Below are 10,692 nucleotides of genomic sequence, written 5' to 3'. Positions count from 1 at the left end.
TTTTATTTTATCAACATAAAGACAGCAAATATATATTTGTAATATATAAGTACCAGTCAAAAGGTTGAACACATCTACTCATTCAAGGGTTTTTATTTATTTTCACTATTTTCTACATTGTAGAATAGTGAAAACATCAAAACTATGAAAGAACACATATGGAATCATGTAGTAACCATAATATGTAGAAAATAGTAAAAATAAAGAAAAACCCTTGAATGAGTAGGTGTGTCCAAACATTTGACTAGTACTGTATATATTAGAGTTTGAACAGAGTTTTTGTTCTTACATTGAGAATTGGTGTACGTGTCTTAAAAAATGTTGCGGTATCCAATTGGTAGTTACAGTCTTGTCCCATCGCTGCAACTCCCGTACGTACTCGGGAGAGGCGAAGGTCGAGAGCCGTGTGTCCTCTGAAACACAACCCAGCCAAGCCGCACTGCTTCTTGATACAATGCCCGCTTAACCCGGAAGCCAGCCGCACCAATGTGTCGGAGGAAACACCGTACACCTGGCAATCGTGTCAGCGTGCATTGCGCCCGGCCCGCCACAGGAGTCGCGAGTGCGCGATGGGACAAGAACATCCCTGCCGGCCAAACCCTCATGAAGATGGGCCAATTGTGCACCGCCCCATGGATCTCCCAGTTGTGGCCAGCTGCGACAGAGCCTGGACTTGAACCAGTATCTCTAGTGGCACAGCTAGCACTGTGATGCAGTGTTGGGAGGCCAGGAGTGTTTTCTTGGCTTTTTGATAACCAAATAACAAATTCAAAATTCCATTGGCAGGCTCTTGGTATCAATGCCTCTCCTCGAAAGAGGAGACATGAAGACATTCATATGAAAGCCAACAATAAACACTTGTCTTATACAATATATGGCATGATCAATGCAATACAAAATGTAAGAAAGATTATGTGTATTTACACTGAACAAAACACCAAATAAAAATACACTGTATGGCCAAAAGTATGTGGACACTTGCTCATTGAACCTCTCATTCCAAAATCATGGGCATTAATAGGGAGTTGGTCCCCCTTTGCTGGTATAACAGCCTCCACTCTTCTGGGGAGGCCTTCCATTAGATGTTGGAACATTGCTGCAGGGCTTCCATTCAGCTACGAGCATTAATGAGGTCGGCGCTGATGTTGGGCGATTAGGCCATGGTTGCAGTCGGCAGTCCAATTAATCTCAAAGGTGTTCGATGGGGTTGACGTCAGGTCTCTGTGCAGGCCAGTGAACACCAATCTCAACAAACCATTTCTGTATGGACCTCACGTTGTGCACAGGGACATTGTCATGCTGAAACAGGAAAGGGCCTTCCACAAACTGTTCACATAAAGTTGGAAGCACAGAATTGTCTAGAATGTCATTTTAGCGTTAATATTTCCCTTCACTGGAACTAAGGGGCCTAGCCCAAACCATGAAAAACAGGTCCAGACCATTATTCCTCCTCCACCAAACTTTACAGTTGGCACTATGCATTGGGGTAGGTAGCATTCTCCTGGCATCCGCCAAACCCAGATTCGTCTGTCGGACTGCCAGATGGTGAAGCGTGATTCATCACTCCAGAGAAAGCGTTTCCACTGCGCCAGAGTCCACTGGCGGCGACCTTTACACCACTCCAGCGACGCTTGGTATTAAACATGGTGATCTCAGGCTTGTGTGCAGCTGCTTGGCCATGGAAACCCATTTCATTAAGCTCCCGACGAACAGTTCTTGTGTGGCTTACCACTTCGCGGCTGAGCCGTTGTTGCTCCTAGACATTTCCACTTCACAATAACAGCACTTACAGTTGAGCAGGGCAGAAATTTGATGAACTGACTTGTTGGAAAGGTGGTATCCTATGACGGTGCCACGTTGAAAGTAATTGAGCACTTCAGTAAGGGCCATTCTACTGCCAATGTTTGTCTATGGAGAGTGCATGGATGTGTGCTCAGTTGTATACACGTGTCAGAAACCGGTGTGACTGAAATAGCCATATCCACTCATTTGAAACGGTGTCCACATACTTTTAGTGTATTTTCAAAGCAGTTATAAAGTAATTACAATCTAATGTCATTTGGCTTCATCATTAGGCTGTTCAGGTGGTCTCTCATCCTCTTCAGAGATGGGCACTTTAGCCTGTAGGAAAGATTAACACACTCTTAGAGGATTGTTTTCACTCATAATCAACATCAGCTGAGTCATTCAGTGTTTTTAATTACGACTGTTTCATAAATAACCTGTAATAATGCTGAAAGACCAATCAACTAAACTACACTATGAGGTGATGCGTATTGCTCACCACTTTCGTTTGTGCATCTGCTTAATGGTCTCTGGTAGAGGATGGCCAAAGCTCTCTGGTAAAAGAGGAATGGCCATAGCTGACAGCACAAGAAGACTCCCCAGTAAAATGTATGGCAAATACTTATAATAGGTACCTTCAGAGAGAAAGAAAGAGAGAGAGAACACAATTATTCATCTATTTCAAACATTGCAAGGGACTTGACATAATATATATGTAACGTCGTTCTTCGTTTGTAGAAAGAGAATCGGACCGAAATGCAGCGTGGTGGTTACTCATGACTTTAATGAACAAAGTGACACATGAAATAACTATACATATACAAAAACAACAAACGGAACGTAAAACCTATTACAGCCTATCTGGTGAAACTACACAGAGACAGGAACAATCACCCACGAAATACAAAGCGAAACCAGGCTACCTAAATACGGTTCCCAATCAGAGACAACAAGAATTACCTGACTCTGATTGAGAACCGCCTCAGGCAGCCAAGCCCATACAACACCCCTACTCAGCCGTAATCCCAATAATACAAAAAACCCAATACGAACCACAACATATAAACCCATGTCACACCCTGGCCTGACCAAACATATAACGAAAACACAAAATACAATGACCAAGGCGTGATCATATAGCCAGAAAAGCAGAATATGAATGTGGCTCTTTTAAGCACCACCGTGTGGTCAATTGTTGCATTGAAAATAAACACTCACTCAAGGTCATGATGTAGGGAGCGATGATACTGCCTACCCGAGAGATCATGGCACAGGATCCTAGCGCAGTGTTCCTGATCACTGTGGGATACAGCTCTCCAGTGTAGGCATACATCAGTGCAGTACCAATGGCCATGCCAAATTTACCAAACATCTCCAGGGCTATGGATAGGCTAGGTAGACCTGGGCCAGAGAGATACATATGGTATTGTTAATCAAAGCATAAATCTTTTTTTTGTGTGCCTTTTGTTATTTGTGCACTATTGGTGATCTTTTTCATGGTTATGACACTGTATTGTGGGACCAAGAACTGCGAGTCAGGCTAGTTTCTGTATGCATCCCAAATGACACCCTATTCCCTTTATAGGGCACTCCTTTTGACCAGGGCCCTATGAGGAAATAGGGTGCGATTTGGTACACAGTCTTACTTGGCGGTACCAGCTGGATGAAGTAGAGAGCTCCCCCTCCTAGCAGCATGCTAGCGGAGGCAGATATCCTCCTGGGTAGGTAGCGCAAGAAGAGCCAGCTGATGACGTAAGCAGGCACCTCGATGGCAGCAGAAATGAAACAGTTCACGTAGGGGTCTCCATGGAGACGGGATGTGTTCAGGGATATGGCGAAGTAGCCCATACTCAGGGTGAACCTGGATGGCACATTGAAAGCATGGAACACGAAAACAATGCAAATATCAGCCGTCTGAAGTGAGACTTTTCACAATAGGTGAGGACAGCCAGGTAAAGCCACTGTAGGCCTACAGTACATAGTATTGTGGAGAGGCAGAGTGAAATGGTAACCAGGTTTTGCATAACTTTTTGGATAACATTCTTTTGTTTCTTAGTTGCCCCTTCAACCTAATCTTTTGAACTGTTGACACACATTAACATTGTTACTATCTGTTAACCTCGTCAAACATTGACCTGTGTAGTTAATTGTCTCTCAACATATGCACTTCCACATGCAACCCCCCTTTTGTCAAACATCTGTCCTGGGATGAGCTAGTTGGGTAAAGTAAATACATAATGTTACAATCATGTTACTATCATGTATTATTGTAAGTTGGTGTACAATTCAGTCTATGACTGCGAGAAACCAAGAACAGATTTTACTGTTACATCATGCTACCATGATGTAACCATGGCTACTATGGCTGTGGTCAAAGATATTCACAGACTGAAGATCATGGCAATAGGCCAGTCAGTTAGAAGTGGATCGCTGCAGGTATACCTTCCCTGTAAATAATGCTTTACATATGTCTGAATGGCATGCCATGATCACGAGATAGGGTTCAAAAGAGTAGACTTCGGGAGTGTCCCAGTGTGATCGTGTGAGTTTTAATGGATGCTCACCACACTAGAGCCAATATGAGGGTGATTTTACGAATGTTGCTAGTCTTCAGGAGGTCCAGAGGACTGTGATGTTCCTCTGGTTTAGGTTTCTCTTCACCCTGTAAATCAGTGTTAGTAGCACACATTCATCTGCGTTGCCGAGATGAATTCTAGGTTAACTCAGTCAGACTGCATATGCCACAAAATGAATCATTTATTCCATCTCATAGAGATTATGATGTCAGTCAGGTGCACCTGCTTAGTATTTTAATAAGGAGATACCTCTGACTCCTCAAAGATGACCTCTGGTGCTGTGACTCTGTTCCTCCTGGCAGCGTCTCTCAGTATGGCCTCAGCCTCCTCCACTCTTCCCTGAGAGATCAGCCATCTGGGAGACTCTGGGATGAACCTGTTGCACAATGAATTTAAGGTAAATGTTCAAAACAATACACTAGGTTTCATAAACATGATTAAAATAAGCCAAGAATGAGGAAAGATCATAGTATAGCCTATTTCAGAAGTATGTTCTCATGTTCAGTTTATTTCTCATGTAAAAATGTCTGCATTTTGTGACCGTTTATGAATGAAGACTGTTGCCTGTGACCTTTGGTTGATGTCGAAGGTGTGTTACCCATGACCTACCACCAGAGGGGGATGTATACCAGGCCAGGCACAGACATAACCAGAAGGAGCGACCTCCAGTCCCGGATGAAGAATGCCAGGAGAGGCAGCATCATGTAGCCGAAGGCAAAGAACAGACACACCCCCAGTGTAACGTATAGGACACGCACTGTGGCCGTCAAGATTTCTGTGCCTGAATAAAGCAATAAATAAACAAAGAAATCCAGACTTGAGGCTTTATTACAATTTTACTATATTTCACCCAAGATTGTAAGAATGGCATCACTTAAACCTGTGATTTGCATGACTCACCCAATACGAACGCTGCCACATAGTTGGATATTTGCCCCAGTCCCACAATGAAGAAGAGGACTGAGAACATTTCCCAGGACTGAGAAAAGACTTGAACAAAGGTAAAGAGTGTCTGGACTGCCATGGTCACAAAAAGGACAGGCTTTCGCCCAAACCTATAAACACACAAGGGACTTAAGAGATCAGAAGAGAGGGGACCTTCTTCAGTCAAAGAGTTAGTATTCCAAAGATGTTATTGTGGATTTTATGAAGCTGCAAATAGGTCTAGTCAGTCCATCCATACAGATCAACAAAGATTAGGCTGCACCCCATCCCACTTTATTCCTTTATAGTGCACTATGAACTAGTGCACTATGAACTATAGTGCACTATAAAGGTAAAAGTGTACCATTTGGGATGCGTCCTTACTGTTTAGTGATCATCATGAGGTGGAGTACCGGTCAGAGAGCTGTCCAGAGAAGAAGGAGCCACACAGCACCCCAAGGAAGTACACAGAGGAAGTGAATGGCTGCTTCCATTTGTCATTGCACACTAAGTCAAACTGAAACACAACAGCATTCAGGGAATAGTGAGAAAAAATAATAGATTGTTATACATATTGGGCGAACAGTCGATGGTGCAAACTTCAGTGCATCAACATACAACAGAAAATTCCCATCAGACAAATCAAGTTCAGAAATGCTGGTTCTACTAAAGGCTTCTATGGAGTGGGGAGGGGGGGGGGGCAATCCAACTTTATTTTTGTTGTCTGTCTAGGTGTTGTTACTCAGGCTTGCATTTCTCTTTGTCATGTGATGACCTAACTGACTTTGGTCTGTTGAGGAACCTCTTCACACCTCACGCTGATGTTATGGTAACATGGTTTTAAACATAGACAATCATTCTGTGAGTAGAACGAGATACTAGAGTAGTAAAGTCACTCATTTACCTGAGATCATCCTGATTTTTTAAAGCATAATATATTGTATATCAGTAACTTGAGCAGAGCTTTGATACATCCCAATAGAATCGTAAGGGACAATTCCCACTTAGGAATTCACCCCTTTCGGTAACACTTCATTTGAATGGGTCCTTATTACAGTCAAAATCTCTACTCAATGTTGTTGCTAGCACTTGCCCCCAAAAAGTGAACTATCTGGGTTAGCTTGGTTGAATTTACAAAAACAGATCAGATATACAGTAGGTCAATCTCACTGACTGGGGTCTACCATACCGCTGTCATCCCAGATTATAATTTAAATAATCATTTCTAATTCATGTGTACATTACCCATTATGACAACCTGAACCTCGTTACCATCCAAGTGAGAGGATAAACCCTCAAGTACAACACAGAGTACATGTAATATCTGCATAAGTACAATGTAATTACTACATGTTACACAGTATTTAGCTAGTTAAAATTAAGTGTATCTTGAGGGATACTTACTTGTAATTAATGTGTACTTATATAGTACATTACCCACCCTGACAACCTGGCCCTTATTTGAAGGATTCAGGAATCGCCATCCAAGTGGGAGAATAAACACACTAGTACACCACAGAGTACATGTAATACCTTCAAAGGTACAATGTAATTACGAGGTGTTACACAGGATTTTGCTAGTTAAAATGAAGTGTATCTTGAAGTGTACTTACTTGTAATTATTGTGTAAAGTATGTTACCCATTCTGACAATCTAAATCGTCAACTTCTGAAAGCAATATCCAAGTGAGAAAATATACACACTAATACACCACAGAGTACATATCTGTAATATCTGCATAAATACAAGGTTGTCGCTAGTTGTTACAAAGAACCTATATCAATTTCTATATAATTACTTATTACTTGTTACCAAGTGTAAATATCTACAAACAAATTGTTCAAATCAAACTTTATTTGTCACGTAGACCTTACCGTGAAATGGTTACTTTCAAACCCTTAACCAACAGTGCAGTTCAAGAAGAGTTAAGAAAATGTTACCAAATAAACTAAAGTGACTAAAAGGTGAAGTGACTATGCACAGATAATAAACAGCGAGTAGCAGCAATGTGCAAAACAAATCTAGGGGGGCAATGTAAATGTCCGGTGGCCACCTGATTAATTGTTCAGCAGTCTTATGGCTTGGGGGTAAAAGGTGTTGTCGTGCCCTCCTCATGACTGCCATTGTGTGTTTGGATCATGAAAGATCATTGATGATGTGGACACCAAGGAACTTGAAGCTCTAGACCTGCTCCACTACAGCCCTGTTGATGTTAATGGGGGCCTGTTTGGCACGCTTTTTTCCTCTAGTCTACTATCAGCTCATTTGTCTTGCTCACATTAAGGGAGAGGTTGTTGTCCTGGCACCACACTGCCAGGTCTCTGACCTCCTCCCTATAGGCTGTCTCATCGTTGCCGGTGATCAGGCCTACCACTGTTGTTTCGTCAGCAAACTTAATGATGGTTTTGGAGTCATGTTTGGCCGAGCAGTCGTCGGTGAACAGGGAATACAGGAGTGGACTAAGTACACACCCCCGAGGGGCCCCAGTGTTGAGGATCAGCATGGCAGATGTGTTGTGGCTACCCTTACCACCTGGGGGCGGCCCGTCAGGATGTCCAGGATCCAGTTACAGAGGGAGGTGTTTAGTCCCAGGGTCCTTAGCCTAATGATGAGCTTTGTGGGCAATATGGTGTTGAATGCTGAGCTGTAGTCAATTAACAGCATTCTCACATGGGTGTTCCTTTTGTCTGGTGGGAAAGTGTGGAGTGCGATTGAGATTGCACAGGGACTATGGTGGTCTGCTTGAAACATGTGGCTATTACAGACTCAGTCAGGGAGAGGTTGAAAATGTCAGTGAAGACACTTGTCAGTTGGTCCAAGCATGCTTTGAGTACACGTCCTGGTAATCCATCTGGCCCCGCAACTTTGTGAATGTTGACCTGTTTAAAGGTCTTGCTCACATCGGCTACCACATAGTCATCCAGAACAGCTGGTGCTGTCATGCATGCTTCAGTGTTGCTTGCCTCGAAGCGAGCATAAAAGGCATTGAGCTCGTCTGGTAAGCTCTCGTCACCAGGCAGCCCTCGTCTGGGTTTCCCTTTGTAGTCCGTAATCGTTTTCAAGTCGTGCCACATCCGAGTGTCAGAGCCGATGCAGTAGGATTAAATCTTAATCCTGTATTGATGATTTGCTTGTTTGATGGTTCGTTTAAGGATTTCTTATACGCGTCCGGATTAGTGTCCGGCTCCTTGAAAGCGGCAGCTCTAGCCTTTAGCTCGATGCGGATGTTGCCTGTAATCCATGGCTTCTGGTTGGGATATGTACGTACGGTCACTGTGGGTACGACGTCGTCTATGTACTTATTGATGAAGCCGATGACTGAGGTGGTGTATTCCTCAATGCTATTGGATGAATCCCGGAACATATTCCAGTCTGTGCTAGCAAAACTGTCCTGTAGCATAGCTTCCACGCCTTCTGACCACTACCGTATTGAGCGAGTAGCTGGTGCTTCCTGCTTTAGTTTTTGCTTGTAAGCAGGAATCAGGAGGAAAGAATTATGGTCAGATTTTCCAAATGGAGGGCGGGGGAGAGCTTTGCATGCATCTCTGTGTGTGGAGTGAAGGTGGTCTCAAGTTTTTTCCCCTCTGGTTACACATGTGACATGCTGGTAAAAATGTGGTAAAACTGACTTAAGTTTGCCTGCATTAACGTCCACGACCACTAGGAGCGCCGCTTCTGGATGAGCATTTTCTTGTTTGCTTATGGCCTTATAGAGTTGGTTGAGTGCGTTCTTAGTGCCAGCATCGGTCTGTGTTGGTAAATAGACATTAGCTAGGCCTAGCTAGCTAATGTTACCTAGCTAGTTGTTGGATTATCCAGCTAGCAATAATAGTGTTTACTACATTGAAAAGGAACTAACGTTACTCATAGTGTGTTGACACAAGTAGCTAGCTAGCTGGCTAGCTAATGTTAACATGCTGGGTGTGTCTCAAGTAATACCCTTGGGTAACGGATAACGTTACCAAGAGAACAGGGTTCTGGGAAGATGCAAGTTTGTTGCGAGCGTCTGAAGCGAGCTTCTGCGCAGATCTAGACACGATGCCTTAATTCCTTGGATAAATAAATCATTTCACCATTGCATCCCATCCAAAAGTGGGAATGTTTGTGAAACCCTTGCAATGTTGCATGATGGGAAGAGTTTGTCTTATGACCATTTTAAGTGGATTTATAAATCATTATTCAACCAAGCTTAATAGTAATTTGTGCATGTCCAAGTGTAAGCCTATCTCACAATTTGAACGTGTCTAAAATAAAATGTTTTTGCCATTTGGCCAGGGCATCAGACTCCAGAGACCTTGGCTGTGTTTCAAACACTTATCTTCTCAGCCCTCAAATTAAATGGACACTTCTAATAAAGTATTATGATGTCTGACGAGTATACACTTGCAGGGTAAGGGGCGATGGACGAAGGAATGATTTTTAAATGGACCGCCCTTGCCCGGAAATCCGTCGCTCATTCATCCCGCGATGATTGTTTTTTCAGCCACCTGTAGTTTGTGGGTGCTTTATATGCGCTACAGTCAATTACGATTGCATGTCTACTTATATTAACTATATAATTATTAATATACACCTACTGTTTGATAGCTAGCAAATGAATTAGCTAACTAACATTAGCCTGCCTAGCTACTTCTGAAAAAGGAAAATGTTTTATTTCTACAATTTCCAAAAGCTAATCAAACAAAAACATCATTACTTTTACAAGACGTTTTTGTGCATTAGTAGCACAATTACGAACGTATTTACATTCGTTTTACTTACACTTGTATGTTGACTCCATATTTACATTGAGGTTTTAAGTTTTGTCTGACTTTTCCTAGTACCAAAACCTTTCTGCAGCATTGAAGGTCCCAAAGAACACAGTGGCCTCCATCATTCTTAAATCAAAGACGTTTGGAACCACCAAAACTCTTCCATGAGCTAGCTGGCTGCCCAGCCAAATTGAGCACATTACACAGGGCTCTGTGTAAGGTCAGTCATGTACTTCCACACTGATCCTCGACACCCTTTCTGTATGGACCTCTATTTGTGCAAGGGGCCATTGTCATGCTGAAACAGGAAAGGGCCTTCCCCATACTGTTGTCACACAGTTCGTCTATAATGTCATTGTATGTTGTGGCGGTAAGATTTCCGTTCACTGGAACTAAGGGGCCTAGCCCGAACCATGAAAAACAGCCCCAGACAATTATTCCTCCTCCAACAAACTTTTAGTTGGCACTTTGCATTGGGGCAGGTAGCGTTCTTCTGGCATCCGCCAAACCCAGATTCGTCCATTGGACTGCCTGATGGTGAAGCGTGATTCATCACTTCGGTGCGCGCGTTTCCACTGCTCCAGAGCTTTATACCACTCCAGGCGACGCTTGGCATTGCGCATGGTGATCTCAGGCTTGTGTGCGGCTATTCGGCT

At 43.1% G+C, this 10,692-nt stretch overlaps 1 protein-coding gene across 3 annotated transcripts in view; it reads right to left on the bottom strand.

Annotated features, from left to right (window-relative positions):
- Nucleotides 1–10,692, bottom strand: part of LOC118389819 (solute carrier family 22 member 5) — a 39,797-nt gene that overhangs the window by 27,195 nt on the left and 1,910 nt on the right. Inside the window, exons 2-10 of one of the 3 annotated variants that reach the window (XM_035779684.2) lie at nt 5,699–5,802; nt 5,262–5,416; nt 4,971–5,142; nt 4,611–4,737; nt 4,350–4,447; nt 3,432–3,646; nt 3,004–3,186; nt 2,285–2,420; nt 902–2,121 (exon numbers count right to left, since the gene is read on the bottom strand). The exons of 1 other annotated variant lie outside the window; for it this stretch is intronic. In XM_035779684.2, the coding sequence (XP_035635577.1) occupies nt 2,043–2,121; nt 2,285–2,420; nt 3,004–3,186; nt 3,432–3,646; nt 4,350–4,447; nt 4,611–4,737; nt 4,971–5,142; nt 5,262–5,416; nt 5,699–5,802 (1,269 nt within the window). In that variant the 3' untranslated portion in view covers nt 902–2,042. Of the gene's footprint in view, nt 1–901; nt 2,122–2,284; nt 2,421–3,003; nt 3,187–3,431; nt 3,647–4,349; nt 4,448–4,610; nt 4,738–4,970; nt 5,143–5,261; nt 5,417–5,698; nt 5,803–10,692 lie in introns of those variants that run through there. One more of the 3 variants, XM_052529582.1, reaches the window with a different exon arrangement.

Source organism: Oncorhynchus keta, chromosome 11 (assembly GCF_023373465.1).
Source record: "Oncorhynchus keta strain PuntledgeMale-10-30-2019 chromosome 11, Oket_V2, whole genome shotgun sequence".
In the NCBI taxonomy this organism is placed as follows: Eukaryota; Metazoa; Chordata; class Actinopteri; order Salmoniformes; family Salmonidae; genus Oncorhynchus; species Oncorhynchus keta.
This window is presented reverse-complemented; position numbering and strand designations above follow the sequence as displayed.